This window comes from Odontesthes bonariensis, chromosome 4 (assembly GCF_027942865.1).
Source record: "Odontesthes bonariensis isolate fOdoBon6 chromosome 4, fOdoBon6.hap1, whole genome shotgun sequence".
Taxonomy (NCBI): domain Eukaryota; kingdom Metazoa; phylum Chordata; class Actinopteri; order Atheriniformes; family Atherinopsidae; genus Odontesthes; species Odontesthes bonariensis.
In genome coordinates this window covers 7307014-7331106 of record NC_134509.1, presented here as the reverse complement: position 1 = coordinate 7331106, position 24093 = coordinate 7307014, and the positions used below count along the sequence as shown (strand labels likewise).

The following is a 24093-nucleotide window of genomic DNA, read 5'->3' as shown; positions in this document are numbered from 1 at the left end:
GTGGACAAGTGCTTTTATTAGATAAAGAATAAATTACAAGAATAAGACACCAATGTATAACTAAGTCCATATAACACTGACACTAGTAACAACCACCAGTCACAGCAACTTTGCAAAAAGTGGTCATTAAATAAATGTACACTGTGACGTTACTCTGACTGAAAGAGCAGAGTGATGTGTGGTGGGCCATCACTTTAGTTTCAGGGGTTAATACCACAGCATTTTACCTTATGATACATCGGTTCAATGTGCACATCGCACATTCAGGAATAGTAAGTTGATGTAAAGGTGCAGTGATGGGAAAAAACGACTGGGTGTAAGCAAACAGGCATGCACGCACAAATACAATAGAAAGAGATTGTTTTGTAACAATGTCTCACAATTTCTGCTTCAAGACCCGTAACTGCACTGAAATCACTACTATCGTTGTTTTGTCACACATGTCATATCAACATCATACAAACATGTCTTACTTTTTAAACTGATAATTCTAGTATAATTTCTATACTGAGAGATTAAATTACTCTGTAGTTTTGGCATGTTTGTTCTCCACTGCAGGCTGTACATGGCAGAACAGTAGAAATGTAGAATTCCTGAAGAAAACTTGGTAAACACGTTTACAGCTCAAGTGTGTAACATTGGGGCTAATATTAAAGTTTCATGTAAACCTGAAACAGAGAGATATGTTGGTTACCACTGGGAGAAGTGGAGGAGGCGAGCCCTGTAAATTCCAAGATGAAATAGGACTAGATTTGACAGATATGATTTAAAGAAAAAAAAAAGAAAAAAATCTAAGTAGCTCAAACATCAGAGGCAAAACAAACTGCTCAAAGTGCCTTTTTCTCGCTCCATGAGCTTCCTGCTGTAACACTGCTGCCACCAAGTGGTGAGAAATAGAAATTTGATTCCAAAATGGCAGCAAAAATACTGAAGAGCTCTGCTGTGTTCACACGCGCTTTGCAAACTATCCACACACTGGCTGAGCGAGACATTTTCCGTCCCCTGCCATGAAATGAAATTCTTTTCTTGAATGACCGATGAGCTGTATAAGGTGAGGAGTTCAGTGTTCAGGGGGAAAAAAAGACTTCTTTACATAACGACCCATTTAAGAGATGAAATCAATTAAATTCTTGCTGTAAATCAGATTAAATGCTGCATTAAAACCCAAAAGTCTGTTGCTCAATCGAGACAAAAACACGGAGGGCGTGATTGCAAGAGCAAAGTCAGCAAATTAAAGGGTTGTGCTGTTCGAAAGCAGTAAAGTGAACGCAATTCTCCTTTGCTCCTCAAACCAATTAGGCTGAGCTGCATCGTGCCCCAAGGCCCACTTCATGTTTTGCGGTATCACGTTTAATCTTTCAAATCATAAAATATGCAGTCGTTCCCCCTGTGGACTCTGATATTGCAGCTGCATCCCATCTCAGCATGCAGGTGTAAAGTAACCTCAGTACATAAGTAAGTAACCTCAAGCCTACACGGGGGAACTGAATATTAGAGAACATTTACTTGTTTCCTTTGTGAATGTGGGGGACAAAGAAGACAGCGCAGTAACATCTGCAACATCTGCAAGGCCCTTCTGCCAGGAAAACTACGAGGATCATTCCCACATGTTCGGCTGCTGTTTAGAATTTTAAAAGGAACAATTCGAAGTTAGCTTCAGAGCTTGCTAGTTACTAATACACAGGAGTTAGGTTTAAATTTTTCAAAACAAGTCATCTTCTTCGTCTAAAGTCAGATGTCAGTTGCTATGCAATGCTAGAACGTAAAATAAAGCCTCTCATACGGTTGATAACGTGAGTACACTGCCTAGCTGATGGGAAAGGAAAAGGCGCTGGCAGTAGGTAACATGCTCATTTTGTAATGGCACTAAGTCTTTGCTTCCAAACATTTCAACTCTAAAATGACAGTAGATGAGGGTTTGATATGTTTGATGGAGAGGAAGGTGGATGAAGGAGGGTTGGGTGAAATTTGAACATTAAATGACACCACTTTTTACAGACTGATAGTTACAGGTTGAACATTTTTCCACACATGCAGCAATGCTGAGGTGACAATGATTAAAACACTGTATAGATTTAATCGGTAAGCTTCATCGCACTCTTTTCGCTCTTTCTGAACTATTCCATTCACCGACTACAGGTTGCTCTCTTGGGTGTCATTGGAAGATATGGGGTGGAGACCTCCGTTCGCGTTCAGTCTCTTGGCACGGTACGTTTCATAGTGAATGTTATGAGTGACTTCCTTCAAATCCTGGAGGTGAGACCTGCGAAAGACCAAAATAAAAGCACAGAGAGGACAGATTTCAGGTTACGTGTGCATGTTTCATTTTGAAACGGGGAAGGATCAGATTGATTGCTTTTTTACACAATGGACATTATGTGTCAGTTACTAAAAAGTACATTTATATATTCAAAGCTTGCCTTTTTTGGTAAATCAACCAATTAGCTGCTTTTCAGAAAACAAAGCTACAAGAACAGCCACAGCTGTTTTTGCAATCGATTCATCGCTTTAAAGTCAGACCTTTCGGTCCACGGCTGGCCTTCATAAAATCACTGAGTGGTGCTTGCGTGACACGAGGGAAAAATATCGCAAAGTAGGTTCCGACCAATTGAAGATGTTTTAAGATTTCTAAATTCAGGGCTAAGTAACAGATTCTGTTCATAACTTTTATGAATAGAATTTCTACGGTCTGCGGAGACCTATTACATCTTCCGAACTTCCTTCTTTAAAACAGAAAAGCACAATAAAGTACTCATACTACATTAGCATAATACTTTCTAGCACTGGATGCGTTTCACTTTGAAAATAGGGAATGTGAAGTTACATCAGACCGTGTCGTATGTCGGGTGAGGAATACTCTCTGTTACCTGTGAACTGAATAAAGGATCCTGACGTGTGTTGAATAATTTTGCCAAACTCGGAACTGGTTAAAACCACGTCGGACCTGCAGTGTGAGCCTAAAAACACTAAACTTTCACTAGTACGCATGCTCAAATCCCCACTAAACATTACCAAGTAACATCGACTTCACATTCTCATTACACACATTTGAAGAAATTCCATTTTTTTCCATTTGAACATCTACGTAAGACTACTTTACCTGATCAGGAAATCTCTCAGTTGAGCAAACTCACAATGGTTTGGATTTTCAACTAGAACCAACAAACAAACAAAATAAAAAACAGAATCACATGTAAATCAACATCGACTCTGTGGCAGAGCTGCTGAGATTCGTTTTAACATGACCTTTAACCTTTAACAAAAACACTCACCCTCTATGATTCCCCACGGTGTCTTCCTCCCCAGAACTCGCTTTCCGTTTACTTGATATTCTTTATCACTCCCCACCACAGCAAAGGGCATTGTTTCCTGCGGATGAAGACGTTTAAACAGTTCAGCACAGTAAAGAAAGCTGCTCAGGGTTCGTGAGATGAAACAAACCCACGCTTTGCCCCCCACTGCCACTGACATTCCTCCGAGAGGAGGGGAGTTATGGCTGCGGGGACTGGATGGACAGGGCAGGCGGGAGCTACATGTGAGCTGTGACAGACCAGGATTACTCACTCTGATCTTGTCGTTGTCACTCTTGTCCTCCATATCATCGTCAAACTCTTTCTGCGGGTAAAACTCAATTCCACCCATCTCCAGCTCCTTTCTTATCTGCAGCACAAATCCAAGCGAAGAAAATCAAACAAAGACAAAAGAGGTTGTGCATATAGAACCGGCCGCGCTCAACACGTTTGATGTAGATGCCCTACTCTGTGCAGAACAAGCTGACTTTCCACTGCACAAGTAAAATGAGCAGCTTTAGAGACCAGCACGTGCCCACGGAGCACATTTCTGCCCTACCAGAAACACATAGGAGTGGAAGACGCGATTCTGTACATGTTGCATCGGGCTTATCTGGATGTGCCTGGTTCATATGTGAGAGTCATGTTCTTTGACTTCTCCAGTGCCTTCAACACCATACGGCCTCCCATACTGAAAGACAAGCTGCTCGGTATGGGTGTGCCCCCCTCCCTGACATCATGGATTATAGACTATTTGTCTGCCGCACCACAGTATGTCAGGATGGGGAGATGTGTTTCTGGAACACTGGAATGCAGTACTGGGGCTCCGCAGGGTACTGTTTTGGCTCCTTTTCTTTTCACCCTGTACACATCGGACTTCAGGTACAACTCAGAGTCCTGCCACATTCAGAAGTATTCTGATGATACGGCTGTTGAGGCATGTGTGCGCGTTGGACAGGAGAAGGAGTACAGGGACCTTGTGGAGGCCTTTACTGACTGGAGCAAAAAGAACTGTTTGCTCCTGAACACCACCAAAACCAAAGAGCTGGTGGTGGACTTCAGGAGATCTAAAACTCCATACCAGTCAGTCTGCATTGATGGAGGGGAGATAGAGACCGTTCAGACCTGCAAATACCTGGGGGTGGTGCTGGATAATAAACTGGAGTGACGCACTGTACAGGAGGGGCCAGAGCCGTCTCTTTTTCCTGAGACGGCTCAGGTCCTTCAATGTCTGCAGTGACATGATGAGCATGTTTTATCACACTATCATTGAGAGTGCACTGTTCTATGCTGCTGTCTGCTGGGGGAGTTGCACGACAGACAAAAACTGTAGGCGCCGGGACAAACTGGTGATGTAGGCTGGTTCTGTTGTAGGCAGACGGCTGAACCCTCTCAGTGCTGTGGTGGAGAAACGGATGAGGAGGAAGTTAGATTCTGTTTTGGAGAACAATAAACATCCTCTCCACAGTATCCTGGCAGGACAGAGGAGCAGCTGCAGTGAGAGGCTGCAGGACTGAGAGGTTCAGGAGGTCCTTTGTTCCCACAGCCAGAAGGCTTTTTAACAGTGACTGCTGAGTTCTTCTCAAATTGATTGATTGATTTTTTTTTTTTTTTTTTTTTTTTTTTTTTTAATTTATTTATTTTTTTTTATTTGTTTATTTAGTCATTTATTATTATTATTAGTTAGTAGTAGTATTTTTTTTTTTACTAGAATTGGTATTATTATTGTTGTTGTTAATACAATCATTGTAAATATTTAAAAAAAAATTTGAGCTACTTGACTAATTTGAATTTCCCCCATTGGGGGATGAATAAAGTATTTTTCTATTCTATTCTATTTCTATTCTATTCTTCTATTTGAAGTCAGGGAAACTCACCCGCTGTTTGAACTCTTGTCGCTCCTCGATGGTCATCGTGTCGGCTTTGGCAATAACAGGAATGATGTTGACTGCGTGACACAGGCGCTTCATGAACTCGACGTCCAGCTGCCGAAGACTGGTGCAGATGGACAGAGAGAGAGAGTGAGTCAGGGCAGCTCGTATAAAACAAAGAAAAGATGAACGGGGGGGAACAAACGCCGGGAGGAGCAAGCTCCTAGTTTGTACCGTCTCGTTAGCTTTACTTGGTTCTGCAGCAGTTACAAAAGATTGCTTTAAATAAGCCCATAAGTGGGCTTATGATTGGACAAAGGTTGTGTTTAAATTCTTATCTGACAGCACACATAACATCCTGCTGGTCTAAATCACTCCTGCTGAAAAGGACGACAAAAGACTGTATCCATTTATCCACTAAAGAGGAATTTCACAGCTGTCAGCAACGGCTAATTGTGAGGTGCGTGGAGGGCACCGAGGTGCTGTCTGTCATATAAAGTAAAACAGTGATTTAAGGCTTTTTTACATGTCCAAAGTTTTTGGATTAAAGGGCATGAAGACTGTCTGCTCGCGTGTGTTTTTTTTTTCCACCAAAACATTTCAAACTCCTCTCATCTCTAGTTCTGCCAAAGCTTTACTCACGAGTGTCCAGTTGGGGAAATAAAATAGAGACAGCAGTGCACCCTGGTGTCGGGAATGCGCCTCTTTCGGGTGATGTTGACCTCCTCCTTCAGGAATTTCTCAAACTGCTCATTGATGTACTTGGAAATGGGCTCCCAGCTGCAAGCACGACAGAGCAGGTCAGCTTGAGAAGAAACATCCCTGCGGCATTTTCAATCTAGATATTGAGCCGCCCCCTCATTCCTTCATATACTGCCAGAGAAACAGGGAACTGGTGCAGTGATGTACTGAAACATGTGCAAACGTCAATGAAAGTAGTATATAAAGCAAAAACAGAGTGTGCAAAAACAAGTCTTTACATTCAACATTTGGTACGAGCACCTTTATTCTTCAGCACAGCCTGAACCCTCTTAGACAAACTTTCTCATAAGATGGATCAACTGAAGGACCAGATGCGGCTCTCAGGTCCCGTGTCAGATCTCTGCTGTATTTCTTTTCTCTTTCTCTTTAAAGACATCACTTTCAGATGCTGTTCATCTGCTGTCGACAGTGTTTAAGCCTTTCCGATTCTTTCGTCCATCACTTACCCAGTTTCCTCGTTGTTGTTTTTTTTTAAGGACGCACTGCACACCGTGCTGAGATGTGCAACTGATGACACACGATGTGTGTTTGTGACAGGCTGCTAGTCGCAAAGTGCTCGAAGAGACTACTTAGAAACACTTATTTGCCGAGTTGTCTGTTATGGGTAAACACAACACTGGTTGACACCCTGAGTCAGCTGCCTCACTTATGCTGGAATGATCCGTGGTCAGTGTTAAGTAGCTTAACAAACAAACACATTCCTCTGAATATGGTCTGGCACACGGAGCCGATTGAAGGTCCAAGGGAGCAAAATGCAAAGAAATGAGGGACTCCTGAACGGGAAACTGCTCTTGGTAGGATGAGTGGTTTTAGGAGGTTTTAAGGATTTCACAACTACGAAAACCCACCAGTTGTCATTGTTGATTTGGTCTCCAAAGCCTGGGGTGTCGACCACCGTCAGCTTCATTTTTACACCGCCCTCCTCGATCACTATTGGACAAAAAATAACCAAAAACATTTTGAATATAGAAATATCACAAACATCATGCAGCTGATTTATCTCTAATGTACAGTCGAGTCGGGATAATATCCCGCCGAGACCTTTTTGCATACTTTCATTGACTGTTAGGTTTTAATCAACCAAGCATGGATTCGGAAGATACGGTCTCCACCGGTGTCCACTGTCCAGCCTGGAGATTCAGCCGCTGTCCAGTGTCTCAGAGGAACAATGGCAGCTGTGATCTGTCCTTTAGTAGACGTTGTACAGTGCCGTAGGAAATGATCAAACCCCACCAGCGACTCAGGAGCCCTACAACTTTAACCCAGAAAATTGTGGGAATTTTCCTCTTGGTTCTATTATAGAAAGTCTGCCACAACATTCTGCATATGACACCTGAAAGTATTTTATCTGCACTCTTCACTTTTAAATTAATTAATTAATGATTATTTTGAATGGGTTTTTAAATTTTTTAAAATTTTTTATTATTATTATTTTATTTTATTTTTCCAATTATTTTTTTAAAATTATTTTATTGCCTTCTTGTGATTTTATATAGCTGTGAAGCACTTTGAATTGCCTTGTGTACGAATTGTGCTCTATAAATAAAATTGCCTTGCCTCTGTTATGTCTGTCTTGTCATTTGCACTTTTTTTTTTTAAGAGATAGAGAGAGGGCAAGAGGGAGATACAGGCAGAGAGAGAGAAGGAGAGGGAGGAGGGAGGAGGAATGACAACAACAACAACAGCAACAACAATAACAACAACAACAACATCATTATTTTGCGATCTGTAGGGAGTAGAGAAAAAAAAAAAAGGGGGGTTGGTGGGGGACAGAGGGACAAGAACAACATGCAATCATGACAACAACAAGGTTACTTACAACAAAAGGGGTTAAAATTGTTACAGAATTATACACGATAACTGGGGGCATAGAGCCGAATGACTGGACGAACAACTTAGTGAGTAGGAATGTAGAGGACTGAGATAACTGCCGCGTTTGGTGTGAAAACGTTTTGATGGCTATGTGTGTTTGTAGTTATGTATCGGTGGAGCACACTGTGTGTGTGTGTGTGAGTGTGTCTGTAAGGATTGTCACTTGGATGTGATCGAATGGGGCTGATTGATGATGTGGGCAGGGAAGTGACCACGCCACAGATCCCGAGGGCCGGCAGGCCAGGACCCGAACCGCTCCTTCGCCCGACAACCCCCAGAACAAGAGGGGCGCGAGGCCGTATATCCCAGAAATAACCACAGGCGAGCCCACCAAGGGAAGACCAGTGTGAGGACGCGGGAGCTCAGTCCCCGCCCACAGACCGTGCCCACAGCCTCGAGGCCCCGCCAGCCAGAGATCCGCCCAGGCCCCCAGCAGGGAGACCATCATGCAGCAGCGAGACTGCACCCCCCCGGCGTGGCAGGCCAACCGCCCCCATGTCATTTGCACTTTTATCGTCACCGTCACTTTCATTTTATTTTATTTTAGTACGACGAGGATAAGCCTGCCTTCATTGGCTGTTGCCTGTGCACTTTAATGTTTACTGTCATGTGTTACTTGTTGGTAAATGTCTTGTCCTGTCTTCACCGTGGGATAGTTAGGAACGCAATTTCGATCTCTCTGTATGTCTTATATATATGAAGAAATTGACAATAAACCTGACTTTGACTTTTGACTTTTCAAGTCAAAGTCAGGTTTTACAAATGGCTAATTAGATGTTGTTTGCAGCGGCTAAGTGATCATTCTCAATAAAAATAGTTTAGTTTAGTTTAATGTTTATTTAACAGGGACAGTGCACAACATACAATTGAGCCAGATTATAGCCACAAGGCTAATTTTCATCTGTAGTCCCTGGACAGGAATTGATGTTAAATTAAAAAAAAAGATAGAAATGAATAATAATACAAAAATATAACAACAAAACACAATATTGGGTGAGACTATGTGCAGAATAGGCCTACAGTATATTGCGTGACAAGTAGGCAAACACAATTTAAAAATAAACTAACGAAACAAAAACATGATATATGATAAAGTAAACACAAGTACACAAAATCAATGACTAAAAATGTCCACAGAATAGATCATGAGTTATATAAAAGATGTCTTTGATGTCATGGCTCAGAACCTCCTTACAAGCCGACAGAATAAACCTGTTTTATACTGCATATGCTTATGTTTGTGGATGCCTACGAGCCTGGCAAGGAATGTAAAAACATTTTAGAATTCTTTCAAATGAATAATTCAGCCCCAAAAAAAATTCAAATAAAAGCGTTTGATAATGGCCATTTTGTCCAAGACTTGGCCACCCCGGCGAATTCTTCCCAAGAGCGTTTCAGAGAAAACTAAAAATGCTCTCAAGAAGCAAAAATTGCTTGTTGCTGTTGGTTTTCAAAGGGAGAGACGTGTGTGAAATGTACATTAAAAGAACACATGAAGCAAAAACAGATGCATGCCGAGAAAACCGGGCCTGGAAACGGCATTTAGCAAAGAATTGAACCCAAATTCATTTTACACCTGCACGGAGGGCCACACTTCTCCTGTCTCTCTGCAGCAGCTCTGAATGCAGAGAGCATAATGATGTCAGGTCACTCACAGCCGGAGGCCGTGTGTGCATGATCGTGTTAACTGTAGCAACCAAATGCTGTGCTCAGTGGGGAGGATTTTGCAAATCCCCACAGTTTTTCTGGTGCTGGAAAGTCACCATGGACGCATGCTGTGATGAGCACAGTCCAGCACGCCACATACTGAAGAGTCCCTGTTCGACAGTAGCCGTCTGCCAGTCACTGATCTGATGCTTATACAGGGGGAGGGGAACCAAGGTCAGACATTTTCAAATATCAAACAGAGTAGCGTTGAATAGGTGTCGATGGCTCTGTATTGGAGATCTTTTCAAAGCGGTATCGTGGCCGCACAGCAACGTTCACAACCCACAAGTTTATGTCATTCTTCCAGCTGGGTAAATGATTGTTACCATGGAAACATGTCTCTTACTTCTGAAATTGTCTTGCATTGTGGCAGCAAATATATTCGGCTTCTAATTAGGTCCCCCGTCGTGTATATCTGTCTATCTTGTATCAGGCCACACAAGCAAACAAGGTTCAAATGTGGCGTTAATTTGTGAAACTATCCACTGACACTAATGAAATGATGTTAGGTTTTGTTACTTTTTAATGCCCGTAAAGCCTGCGTGTCTCATATAAGTCAGAAGTAAGAGGCAAACATACACTGTGCACAACAAAGCCCGACTGTACACGTATAATGTGAGAAAAATGGGATTCTAGCTGCTTAAGATCGGCCCTTTTGTCCAATTTGTTGTCTCATAATGCACCAAATGTTTTTCAGTGGTTTTAATGATCTTGTGTACTGCAGATGATGAAATCCACACGTAAGCTGCAACTTTATTCTTTAGTTGTTAGACTATCTGCTCACAGATTCTCAGAGTGATGACCCCCCCCCCCCCCAGCCTCTCTGACATGCTCTTTTTATATCTTACAATGTTACTGACCTGCTGCCAATTAGCCTAATTAGCTGGGAGAAGGCGTTCCACCTATCACCTATTCTTTTCCAGACTTTAAATCCCTCTGCCCTACAACTACAGTGAGTACACACACTGTACTTTTTTCACAAGTTTTTCACAAGAAATACAGTACAACACCTTTTTTTCCCACCACCAATTTTTATTTTATACCTCTAATCACGTTGAAATGTTTCAGGGTGACCCTCTCAGTCCACTCTTTCCCTCGCTTTCTCTGGGTCTACTTCTTTTCAGATCTGTACTCAATGATCACACCATAACTAGGGTTGCTAACCATCCCCTTGAAAAACGGAATCGTCCCGTATTTCTTTTCATCCCGCTTGTTTCTAAATACGGGACGATTCCGTTTTTCAAGGGACGGTTGGCAACCCTAACTATCACAGCCTGGAACGCTCACACTAGCAAACACATTAAAGCCAGCTCAGACTGGCTCTAATGTGTTTGCTAGTGTATATATTAGGGATAGGTTGCAGACCCCACCCCGTGACGGATTAAGCGGGTATAGAAAATGGATGGATGGAGAACCTTCATTTCCCTTGTCTGCAGATTGACCACAGACAGTTTTTACTGATCCTTCTTTTAGGTACAATCTTGTTGGGAGTCATAGTTCGAGCTGGTCTACGCTGATTAAACACAGAATGTCAAAACCATTACACCCCAGTCAGAACTTACATCGTACTTCTTCCGTATCACATCGACTCCATAAACTTTGAGATTTTAGAGATTAACATTAGGGGCTGTTGCTTATATGGGCTGCTTTTCCCCAACGATACATCCATCTGTCCATTTTCTATTATTTACTCAGAACAGACCTCTCCCCAGCTACCTCCTTGGGCTCTTCCTGAAGAACACTGAGGCGTTCCAAGCCTGCTCAGAGATATAATCTCTTCAGCGAGTTCTGGGTCTGCCCGGCCTCCTCCTGGTGGGACATGTCCCAAACACCTCCCTTGGGAAGCATGAAGAAGGCATCCCGACCCAATGCCTGAACCACCTCAACTGGCTGCTTTCTATGTGGAGAAGCAGCCATTGCACTCTGATTCTTTTTCGTTATGACCAAGCCCCTCATCTTGTCTCTAAGGATGAGCCCAAACACCCTTCGGAGGAAGCTCATTACCGTCACTTGTATTCGTGACCCCATTCTTTCAGTCACTACCCACAGCTCGTGGCCGTATGAGAGGGCTGGAAAGTAGATGTACTTGTAAATTAGCTTTGCCTTTTGAGTCAGCTCTCTCTCTGGCCAAATCCATTCCCACCAGCGATCAGGACCCTGAGATACTTAAACTCCTCCACCTGAGGCAGCGACTCACTCCCAACACAGAGCGGGAAATGCACACTTTTCCGACTTAGGACCATGGAGGTGCTAGTTTTCATCCCAGCTGCTTCGCCAAAGTTAACAAGTTGATTTTAGTTAAGATGGTGTACTCAATGCCAAACGGGGAATCAGAATTCCCAACTTCAGACTGAGAAAAAACATAAATTTAAATCATTTAAATTATTTTATTTGTTTCTCTTTATATTCTTTTATGTATTTTTAATGCTTCTTACACTCCCTGCTGCAATTCTTTTATTTTATGTAAAGCACTTTGAATTGTTTGTACATGAAATGTGCTATATAAATCAATTTTATTTGATTTTTGATTTGATTTGATAAAAGCGTCCTATTAGAAATCAGACTTCTAAGTCAGGATATAAAACCTCAAACAAAGTACCGGTGGACCATTATTGGCTCTTTTCTTTTTTAAGTTAAGAGAACTGATGAGAATTTATTGCTAACAGGAAAGAAAGACAAAAGATCAAAAGAGTTTTGACAAACCACTTCTGATGTAGAACAAATAGAACGTGATTTGACCTTGAAGTTAGACGGGGATAAAGATGAGGGAGCTGGATAATTCTACTCTGAGCTCAGGGGCCTGAAACAAAGTGCCAGGGTTGCAGTTTTAGTATTTTTTTTTTTAGAGTTTTTGAGTTGGCTGCAACTTCAGACGCCTAAATACACTCTCTGAAGCACAGAGACTTAGATTTATGCTGTCTGCATGAGACATGAAAGGTGGACTTTGTCTTATATTATTATATATTATATTATAGAGTAGCTTCATATTTCAAGACTTGTGCTTTAATTGCTTATCAGGAGAGGACGAGCCTCATTTCCCTTTACTTACCGTGAGACACGGACTTCATCTCCACAGTTTTGGAGATCTTGTCATCACGGCCCCATCCTGCACTCTTCCTGCTCACCTGGGACTTGAATAAGGTGTTCAACAGAGTTGACTTTCCGAGGCCGCTGTGACCTGAAAGGAGTGGAATGAGAGTAAAACAGGAAGAAAAGGTAAGAAAAAAAGGAGTGCAGTCAGAGAAAAAGAAAGTAAGAAAGTGTCCGGGTACGAGGGAAGTCCACTCTGACTTACCCACTACCATGATATTGAAGTCAAAGCCTGTCTTCATGGTCTTCTTTCTCATCTGTTCAATGATGGTGTCAATACCAATGTAACCTAGCAGAGTGGATCCCCCACTTGTGCTGTGGGAACCTCCGTGGCCGTGACCCCCGGCGTGTGCTGCAACGTGACCCCCAACCTGGCCAACACCATGCCCCACACTGTGAGCCACACTGTGACTGCCACCGTGTCCAAGACTGTGACTTCCAATGGGAACTGGTATGTTGCTTGGAGGCGGAGCAGAAATACCACCTCCTCCAACACCTGGGCCCTGGGGCGGGAAGGGGTTAGAAGGGGAGGCGGCCACATTCGGGGGCTTGGCAGGGACAACTGGTTTGGGTCTAACCTCTGGTGGAACTATGTCTGACATGTCTGCAGGGGAGGAGAAAGACAGAAATAAATTACATTAGCAAAAAGACAACAAAGTAGGTCAGTGGATCAGGTGAGGCCTCTTGTCCCTTGACTTGCTCTACATTTAGGAAATGGGTTGTTGCAGGAGGCTTAAAGGGTAAACCCTTGTGGGCATTCAGGTAAGCTAACAGCTTGGCTTTACTTGCTGAAGTTTTGAAAAAATGTTTGTCTATACTGAAACTTCATAGCCTAGCAAGCCAGACCCGTACAGCAAAAAGCTGTACGGGGTCTAGTGACGCTGGATAGCAGTGTGGGCGGGATAAACGGCTGTCTGTCAAGTTTAACGCCACGCAATAGGATGGCGCAACAACCAATCAGAGCGATGAAGAAGTTTTATGTAGTCAACGCGACGGAATGTACATCGTGGTTTGTAGTCTATCGCCTGAAAAGCTGATTACTCTTAAGCTATAAACTCTGTAAATATATAACTTTAGCAACATTTGAAACATTTTCAGGTGAGAAAGTAGTCATTTAGACCCCAAAGGTGTTGAAAATCTGACAAAATACCGGCTATTTACAATTTTGTTCCCACAAATTTGTCGCTACTAAAGCTAACCGCAGTGAGCAACGCACTTCCGGTTTTGCCGTTCGGCCCGCTGTCTTCGGTACATCATGCTCGCAATTGACTGGGGATTGCTCTCAGATGTAAGTTTACTTCGTTTCCCTATAAATCTAAAGAGAGCTAGCTAATGGAAGGCAATATAGCTGTTATATAAGCCTGTTCGCCGGGCGCAGCCATTGTTTACCTCTCTCTGGGACATAATTTTTTTTTTTTTTACCTCTCTCTGGAACTACACACTGAAACGTCGCACGTCTGTCGTCACTAGGTAGCCCGGCCTCTGACCCCGCTCCTCACGATTTGATTTGCTCGATTAAGTTTTGATTTGGAACCTCGCAAAATGACCACAAGTGACTAGATTAGCCCCGGAGCAAATTCCATTTGCGGCCGCTAGGGGCGTCTAGATTTCTAGGCTAGAAACTTCAAGGAACAATTGTTTCTCAAAGAAACTTTAAGAAATAAAACTGGAGATCTGTAAACCTTATAAAGCCAATAATACATCAGCTGTTTCACATTGAATCAAGTTTCCCTGTCAGTGTCAGTTTGTCCCCTTTGCAATTTTAATTTAGTCGTGGCAAGCTATCCTTAAGCCTGGGATCAATGGCATGAAATGAAATCTGTTTAGAATTGGCTAAATCTCGAGTGAGAACAATGAAATCACCAGCTGTGAAGCATCTGCAAAGCAATCTAAGTGAGAGAAAGTGCTTCTTTTTGACACTGGCGGGGGTCAGATTACCCAGGCGAACATTGCTGTTTTTGGGAATCACATCTGCTCTGGCAAAGATTAAAATAATGTGACTCAGCAGCTGTTTCTGGTCTGAGCTGGCAGATATAAAATTATGTGACTGACTGGCATCTTCTCAGAAATGATGTAATATCCCAGATACTTCCAGAGATAAGTAAGTAAGTAAGTAAGTCATAAAGAGCTCCATTTTCCTCTAGTTGATGTCCACCGCAGTTGTTTGTTTTTGTTTCCAGTTGGGACAACTACTTCTTCTACTGAACCACTAAAATCGTAGCCTATATCGTCACCCTCTGCTGACACTATGTGGCCTAGTTTATTCACTACAAACCACAGAAACGTATCCGGTTCACGTTTGTTTTCTTTTTTCCGGCTTTTCAAAGATAGCTTCGGATTTGCTTTGCTCATAAATGAAAACCCGGCTATTCCTAAGTGTCGTACATCATTATAGATAAAATGCCTACAGAGCAATGTTCCCTCTAAGCTGCGCGCCTGCGCAATCACGCACTGCTCGCACATTCTCAGCGCACAAGAAAATCTATGCAGCGCATAGAATAAAATTCACCATAAACGTATTAATTAATATCTAATACCAGGCGTAATGTTTTTCTGTACCATTTTTCAATGTAACGCAATGAGTGACAGGTGTTCAGCCAATGATACGAGTTTACTTACGCTATGCAGCCAATCATAGCATTGATAGTGCTTGCATATGTGCCCTGCCCATACGCGCCGTGCAGGTTAGCTAGCTAACAACAGTGTGGCGGAGTTAAGGCTCGTGTATACTTCGCAGCAGTGTGTCGCAGTGAGCTTGTCGCAGACACGACGCAGTTATTTTTGATTTATGCCTTGAAGCGCGGTCTGCGCTATGTTAATCCCACGCCACAACGCAAGAGGGACAATCACGAACAAGCTAGGATTGTGGGTGTTACGGTTACGGAGGTCATTCAACAACAATGGCGACTGGACGAATGCGCACTTTGATTGAGATGCAGCTGATCGATCTAGAAATAGAAGAAATATTGCTACTACTGGAGCTGGCAGAGAGGGAAAGAATCGTCACGGTTAGCACGGTTAGCGTCAGCCGGTTAGCAAACCGGAAATACGCATAGTGTAGAGCGGATGTAGAGTTGACCAATCAGAGGCCTCCTTTCTCTCCTCCCTGCGGCGATGTCTGCGGCACTGTCTGCGGTTAGTTACAATTTTGAGGAGATGCACCAGAGTGTCTGCGTAGTGTCTGCGTAGTGTCTGCGTGTGGTGGGGGGTGGGGGGGGGGGGGGGGGGGGGGGGGCATGTCTGCGTTAACTGCGACACACACGCAGACGATCTGGTTTCCGACCATAAATCAGGCTTTAAGAGACGCAACCACGCAGCGACAGCGACACATCCACTCACCAAGCCAAAGTAAAAAAGAAATGAGGTTCTTTTAGGATGGAATGGCTGTCTGAGTATGTGGAAACAGAAGAACAAGCGGTGAAACTTGCTGATTATTTTTTTCTTTTTTGAGTGAGAAAGGTCTACTCTGCAAAAGGCTCTGCAGGCTGCAAGCATGAGTCTCACATACACATGTCATGAACAACAAGATTTTTGTCTTTTTCTTTATTAAGTGGGCCAAATCACTTAAATCACTTAACTAATGAAAATTGCTGCTGTGATTTGATTCTTTTAATAAGCCATGTACCTTGCTATGATCCAAGGTTTTGAACGGGTGTGATACTGGTATGTGGCCACAGCGTGCACATCTGATGTTGCTCACAGTGGTCCTCAGTGTGCTCAGAGAGCTTGTTTGTATGCCGATACACATGAAAAATTAGAGGGAACATTGCTACAGAGGTAAACTGTATTTCTAATTTGTAACAAATAGTTTTTTGGAGAAAGAGTGCAGCATAGGATGAAAATAGAGCGATGAGTCCGACAACTACAGATGCTTGACAGGTGTTAGTTATTGTGTTACCCAAACATTTTGGTCCATGTAAATAATTCATCCTAAGAGATAACATACTATAATTTGCCTTTAAGTCTTAAGACTTACAGTGCGTGTCAGGTATCAGAGAGATAGAAATCTATTTTCACTAATATATTTATTATTTATCAACATATAGGACCATAGGGAAATGCCAAGACAAGATGTTAAAAAATTCTGTCATAAGTTCATAATGATTCACTCGAGTGTAGGGCTGGGCGATAAAACGATAACGATAGCTATCGTTTCATCGAGATATGAAAGATATGAAACATGGTCGATATACTTTTCTATAGATTACATTCGCCCATCTTTTGACAGACAATACGAATAGCCAATGACAACGAGAGTTGAGCCGCGCTGAGCCAATCACGTGGCTGGAATAGAGCCGTGCCAGCAGCTAGTCGTAGCGTGTTTGTTTGTTTGTACTGCTGCAGCCGAATAAAAAAGAAAATGAGTACTCCCTCAGAAAAAATGACGGAAGACACAGCCCAAGGCGTAAGGGATGGCATTGTTGATAAGAAGGGCCCGAAAAGTTTGGTGGTGTGGAGGTATTTTTATTTTTTTTTAAGTCAGACACGAAACAGAGTAGGCTAGTATGCGCTGCAAATTATGTTGAGCGCGTGTTCCGACAAATACCGCAAATCTTCTTCGTCCCCTGAAGCAGGTGACTTTTTTTTGATTCGCTGACCGGTCAGATATAGAATAGAAGAATAGAATAGAAAAATACTTTATTTATCCCCCAATGGGGGAAATTCAAATTCGTCAAGTAGCTCAACATTTTTTTTAAATATTTACAATGATTGAATTAACAACAATAAAACAAAAATAATAATACTACTACTAACTAAATAATAATAAATTACTAAATGGCAAAATAAACAAATAAATAAAAATATATAGGTATATATAAAGATATAATAATATAAAGATATAGGATTTTAATTAAAAATACCTGTTCTGTTTTTATCTGAAACAGTTATACTGTGTTACATGTCATGTTCAACTTTGACAGAAAATAAATATTTAATCAAAAATGAACCTTCTGATATCTTCAAATCTCAATTAAGCGTAACAGGGAACATTTACACAAAATAATGATTTGTTTTATTAAAAAATATATTGTGATATGACTTTTTACCATATCGCCCAGCCCTACTCGAGTGTACAGAAAACTTTCACCAGTATAGATTGTGCTGTGGTGTGGGACAAACCAAGAATCCTGCTGTCAGTAATATATGCAAGTCTCTTTGCTGCATCCCTAATGTATTTGTTTTTCTATTAACTGTATCAGCACGTCAGTTTCAGCCTTTCTGCAAACCCCTAATTAGCTGACCACAATAATTTTGGTATGTCGCTACAATTGACCTATTTTTCCTAAATAAAGCAGCTTAGTGACACTAAGAATAGTGTCACATTTCCATCACTACTTCAACATCACTTCCCATCATCAGTGGCCCCTTATTCTGCCATGAATCAGTCTAACCAGTAACCAGGTACTATAGACATCAATGCCGCAGTATTGCCGTGAGCACACTTTGGTTTTTAGTCAAATGACAATGTAGAGGTTGGAGGAGGGGATTTGTCACATTTGAAGCAAGAATGGTGCTCAGAGGCACCTATACCACTAATCTAAACTCATAGAGGCATAAAACAATGAGAAAAACACAATAAAACCCCAGTTATTCATATGATGGTTATGCGTTACTTTTCACATGAGTTTAGCTCATTGTTTGATGAATGAACTACAAAGTCAACTGAACATAAATTGGCAATAATATAGGTCTTTTTTTTTTTACTTCCAAGGTAAAATTGTGAAAATCAGCAGGCTCCAGCTTATTGGAGGTGGTTAATATCTGGTTTTCTTAGTTAGTTGTGATGGGTTAGTCTGAGTTATTAGTCCAACAAAACAAGACATTGTCATTTCAATTCAATTACATTCAATAATGATCAATTAATCCCCAAAAATGAAATAAATCAGCTGACAAATATGTAGAAAGCGAAAGTGTAGCAGAGAGGGAGGTGGGACCTGTCCGTTTTTATCTGCCAGCGATCTCACACTTCCCATGATGAGCAAAGGGAAAATGGTTTAACCCATTTTCAACTCTTCTCCATTTTGCTCCTGCTCTGCATCCTCGACGTCTCCTCTTGAACTCATCTAGATTCGAGGTTTTATTCCAGGCATTACCTGGGCTTCGGAAAGCTCAGTCAGCTGCTCCAACAGCTTAACAACTTTACCGTTGCTATGGTTATGCATCATAACAGATGTTGAAAGAAAATAGCCAGAGTTACCAGCAGAAGTCCTTCCAGCGGCACGGCATCCAAACCAGCATGTAACACGTTTCACAAATGTTGGTTTTTCACAGAAAAAGAGAAAAAAAGCTCAAAGAAAGAAAATCAAAGAAAGACACAGTCTGCCCAGATCCACTGCAGCAGGTTGAACATTTAAAGTCATCGCCCTGGACTTTAAATTAAACTTGTGGCAACACTTTTTCAAACTTAATTCAAATTTCAAGAAGATAGTAATGAAAACAATCGTACATTTTGTAAAACCACAGCTGAAACGTTTCGTCCCCTTAATCACAGATACTGGGAGGAAACTCAAAGCGGAGCTGTGCGCCTCTGACACCACTTGAGCCGAAAGATGTTTTGTGAAATGAGCCTTTAAGGGGAAGCGAGCAGATGGCTCCAGCAAAAGGCGTGAAGGCTGAGCCAAGAAGACCGCAGATACTCCGAGCCCTCCGGTGTGCATATGGAACAGCCTGCTGCTGTGTTTTCAGCCAGTCACAGAGACGGTGCACATCACACACAGGTCACTGAGGCAGGCGGCTGTCACTTTGAGTCACTCCGCTCAGCAGTCCCGCAGCTCAGCCTGGCCTCTCTCACACATTCGCACTCACAGCTCAAACATTCGCAGCTAAATCATTTCAGCAGCGAACTTTAGATATACTGAGACATACAGCAACTGAGGATGCTCTAACATGCCATTTAGAATTTGTTATTTCTCAAAATAAGTAATGGGTCTCTAAGCACGTTAACGATAAGAGCCGCAGCACACAAAGCCCTAGCAGAGACGCAACATTTGATTATTTTGATTCAAAAAACAACGCACGGGGGTCAGCTCCCAGCTCAGCCTACAGCCCCATTGTCTGTCTCCACTCATGCTGGATGATAACATTTACGGTTAGCATCAGCTCCGTTAGCTAGCTGCTAACCGCAGCCCGCTAACGGCCGGCTCGGGAGTGTCACACTTACCGATTCCCGGTCCAGTTAATCAGCTTCAGGAGAAGACAACGCGCTTTGTCACTGCTCTGTAGTCGCGTGGAAACCAAGAACAAACAGAATACTCAACACAGAGATAATGGGAAAAGGAACGGTCATGTGATGAGCCTGGGTACCTCTTCTTCACTCTGGCCGAGAGCCCCCCCCTCCCCCTTGGCTGTTGCCAAGGCGACAAGAGGACAGGGAGTGGGGAGATGCAGCGCACATGCGCAGTGGGAATTTACCTCAAAGGGACATTTTTTTGTTGCTGTTGTAGTGCCCTTTTTGTCTGTAATACACACTATTTTTAGGTTTGGACTGTAACACGATGAGATCAAAATGAGCCAATTTAAACGACAATTAATTTGCTGAGAATTGCGCAACATCTTATTTTATCTTATTTGATTTTGTTGTATTTTATTGCTTTCACTGTTCTGTTATTGTTTTTATTTGTTTTTACTTATTCTTCTCTTTGTTTATTACCTGCTGTAAAGCACTTTGGTACATCGTAAGGATTGTCTGTAAAGGGCTGTATAAATAAAATACATTTACATTTACATTTACAGCATTTAAAGTTTGTGAAACACAATTCTGGGAGATTCTGGAACTTTAACTAAAGAAAAATGTTATACTTGTTCTGAGGATGTCACTTTTACCCTCTATATTATGTGTCCCAATTCCATCTTTGACTTCTCACATGTTTTTTTTTTTTGTAAGCTGATGGTCTGTTCACTGCTTCTCAGACTAAGCTTGTGTTTTAGCTAAATGACAGAACCTCTTTGTGGGAAATGAGCACAGTGTACAAGTACAACTCTGGGGAAATTCTGTCTGGCTTCACATTTACAGTCACAAATCCCAGACCACCTGCCATGAGAAGGTTTCCAATAAAAGTCTGAGCTGTTGTTTCTCGCTTTTTGTGTTTGTTGAGAGTAGTGAGAGAACGATGGGCGTCATGAAGCTTAGATATGACCCGATTATGGTTTAATTTGATGTTGCAGAGGTGTAAGTCCTGCTTGCATACAGAAGGTTTGTTGCAAAATTAATCAAATTTTAAAATAAAGAGAATTTAAAAACAGTTTTAGCAAAATATGATAAAGAACAGATACCCTGGTTATTTCTTTCCTGCAGAGGTATAGACATACAGTTCTGTGCAAAAGTCTTGACCCATCCCTCAATTTTTTATATTTCAAATCCAGGGAGCCAGAGGTAGCAAAGGAATGCAAGTAGTCTTTTTAGGCACTTTGGTACTTTGGTACTTGCAGCCTGTCACAAAGACACATCATGTGTTCCAATTTATTTAGTATTATCTATGAAAAAAAAACTAGATAGCCAAAGATAACGAGTCTGACAGACATAAAATAGCATTTTTGCACCAACGAGTGAATTCCTAAAGGGCTGAAAAATGTAGCATATCTCAGCATAATGTCCAATGTGTCCTTAAAAGGAATGGATCAAACTAGACTTGTGGAGGACAAAAGAAGGCAGGCCTAAAAAAAAACTAGCAGATGAACAGTATGTGAAAGGGATGTCCATAAGAAATTGAAAAAAAGCCAGTAAAGACTTAGCACAGGAACCTGAGACATGCATCTGACCCCTCAGTTGACCCATCTACTGTCTAATGAAGCCTCATCAGAAATGTTCTCCATAGCAGGGTGGCTGTCAGAAAGCCATTCTTAAGGAAGGAAAACAGGCTGAAGTATGCCAAATGACAATAATGTGGCTGAAATTTAGTGGCAGCAGGTCTGATGGAGGGATGAATCCTCCCCAGAGCCCGGACCTCAACATTTTCGAAGCAGCGTGGGATCATGTTGGCAGAGAACGGAACAAAAGGCAGCCGACATCCAAAGAAGAGTTTTGGGGTGTCCTTCAAGAAGCCTGGAGAACTATTCCTGAAGACTCCTTAAAGAAAGGACAAGAAAGCTTGTCGTGTTGAAGAATAACGTTGCTCATACCAAATATTGAATTGAATGAAGAATTGAATAAACTCTGTTTTTGCCTTTATACACTACATTTCCATGTTTGCACACGTTTCAATACATCACTGCCCCAATTTTCTGTTTTCCTACCAATATACAAAGAAATGATGGGCGGCTCAAAACCTTTGCACAGTATCCATCCTTCTATTTTCATAACTGCTTAATCCACATGGGGTTGCTGTGGCAATATGGAGAGTAGAGAGGCCTGGACATCCCTGTCCCCCGCTACTTCCTCCAGCTCATCCTGGGTGACCCTGAGCTGTTCCCAGGCCAATCCCTGGGCCGACCTCGGGGGGCCTTGTCCCAGTTGGTCGTGCCCGGTACACCTCCAAAGGAAGGCAACCAGGAGGCATCCTGATCAGGTGCCCGAAGCACCTCAACTGGCTCCTCCCGATGGGGAGGAGTAGCGGCTCTACTTTGAATGTCTCCCCAGTGGCTGAGCTCCTCACTCTATCGTGAAAGCGTGAGACTCGCCACTCTGCGAAGAAAACTCATTTCAGCCGCTTGTACTTTGCACAGTACTGTGTGTAAAAACTGAAAGTTCTCAATTCAAAGGAAGATTGGCTTACAAGATTACAAAATTCAAGATTTGATTATTATTTGATTCATGCATTAGCAGAATTTTTAAATTTTTGAATTCGATGAAAAGTGAATCTAATGACCTTAGATTGAACTCATATACAGCTCATCTTGTCTTATATTTGGAGCTAAATGCAGCTGATAAAATCTAAAAAAAAATCTAAAATTGATTCAAAGGGCAGTTTCATTTACAGTTTATATGGATGTTTTTACTAATGCATGAAAAAGTGAGCAGAATTATTATGAGTCTTGTCAAATTGGAGCTTGGTGTAAATGCTTTGTGTAGCTGAGTTTCGAATGTAAAATCTACCCTCTTCACCCCTAAAGAAGAAAGGAAAAAAAACACAGTTGTGAATGTTTTTAATTGTCTGTGTGCTTTTCTATCCGTGTGGGGAAGATGACCTAAAGTAGAGCTGTAAATATCCTAAATGTCACTCTTTAGATTCAATTGGCTGTAATAAAAAAGAAATAAAAAAAGTTAGGTGTCACCATAGTCACTTAAGCTGAAGGACTGTTTGACAGACAAAATAAAATTTCAGTTTCACTACTTTTTTTCTCCTCTTTTAAATCATTAAATACTTTTTAGTCTGAAACAACAGTTACTCAGTTAATCTTCCATAGCAACAGATCCACCTCCATGACAACCGAAGACACTATCCAGTGACAAACATCTGTAGCTGAGGAACGCTTCGGACGAAGCTGACTGGTGGTTCTGGATTTGTGTTTGTTTTGTCAAACCCAGCTGAACACATAAAAACTCGGCTCGTGCTGCACTCATGATTTCTCATGGGCCTCATAGAGTGGAAATGCAAAGGCGATGCAGACGCCTTTTATGTCATTTTTAAAGCTCCATCCTGTGCTACTACACAATAAAACCAAAGCTTATTGCACCACATTTTTTAAAAGTTCCTTTTTCCTCCCGTTTCTGTGGCGCGGTACTCACACTTTTATTTCAGAAATGCTCTCCTCTCGTCCCCCCTTCGCTTTCCTCCCTGCATGTTTTCGCTGTGTTTGTGTGCCTCTGTGGAAAACTGCTTTGGCGTGTCTTCCTGTCCTGTTCACTTTGACAGAGTCTGCTAACCACCGTCGTCACTTCTCTCTGCAGTGTGTCTGTTACTCTGCTGATAAGGAGCTATGTCCTCTATCCTCTTTGACCACCCCCTCTTCTGAACCCCCACTCCCACAGAGAAAAAAAATATTGAACTTCTACTGAAAATAAAAACTAGATCTGGAAGACTCCCTGACACCTTAAACCTGATAAATGTGTTGATTTGGGTTGAGTTTCAGTCATCCGAGTACTCACCCACGTACACTGAACCTGGGTAGTACATGGTGACGTAATAGGGATCCTCTGAGTCCTCGGTAATGAAAGATCTGTCTGTGACAGAGCACTTCAGTTGATGTGTTTGTGGAGAAGCTGTTGAAGTTGTCGCTTCTGCTCTCTGGTATATTCTGTGCTGTGGCGGCTGAAAGACCCCCTTTGAGCATCTGCCAAAGCTGTTTGTGTTGAATGGGCTGTGTGCCGCGGACGGGGGCCAGGGATATTCTAGTAGTTTTTTTGGCACTACGTGGTGGTCAGGTGGGTCTGAAACATCAGTCTGATTCGGACTTGTGTCCCTGACGTTTATCTCTTTGTGGCTTTTATGTCGCAGCTCCTGATTTATGCGATATTTGTGTGGTCGAAGGTCTGGCTTTGAAGAGGGTCCTGTGCACTCAGCAGACACGGGGTGGGAGGCCTCATGGGTCTGAGACGCCAGAAGACATGTCTTAAGTCGATT

General features: G+C 42.2%; 1 protein-coding gene across 2 annotated transcripts; it reads right to left on the bottom strand.

Annotated features, from left to right (window-relative positions):
* Window positions 1–23421, bottom strand: septin3 (septin 3). 2 transcript variants are annotated; one of them, XM_075462710.1, is made up of 10 exons: window positions 23259–23421; window positions 12798–13196; window positions 12552–12680; window positions 6772–6853; window positions 5804–5941; window positions 5168–5285; window positions 3565–3660; window positions 3273–3369; window positions 3101–3152; window positions 1–2263 (listed from the first exon to the last, which is right to left on the bottom strand). In XM_075462710.1, exons 2-10 carry the CDS (start codon window positions 13192–13194, stop codon window positions 2134–2136), a joined length of 1239 nt encoding a protein of 412 aa, XP_075318825.1. In that variant the 5' UTR covers window positions 13195–13196; window positions 23259–23421; the 3' UTR covers window positions 1–2133. The 2 variants fall into 2 exon arrangements, with proteins under 2 accessions (XP_075318825.1, XP_075318824.1); XM_075462709.1 differs by lacking the exon at window positions 23259–23421 and adding an exon at window positions 19755–19951.
* Between the last annotated feature and the right edge of the window lie 672 nt (window positions 23422–24093).

Coding starts and splice junctions, on each gene's coding strand:
- septin3 (XM_075462710.1), bottom strand. CDS start 13,194: ATGTCAGACATAGTTCCACCAGAGGTTAGACCCAAACCAGTTGTCCCT. Junction 12,681..12,797: donor CTTCAATATCATGGTAGTGG/GTAAGTCAGAGT, acceptor CACTCCTTTCAG/GTCACAGCGGCCTCGGAAAG. Junction 3,153..3,272: donor ACCGTGGGGAATCATAGAGG/GTGAGTGTTTTT, acceptor TGTTGGTTCTAG/TTGAAAATCCAAACCATTGT.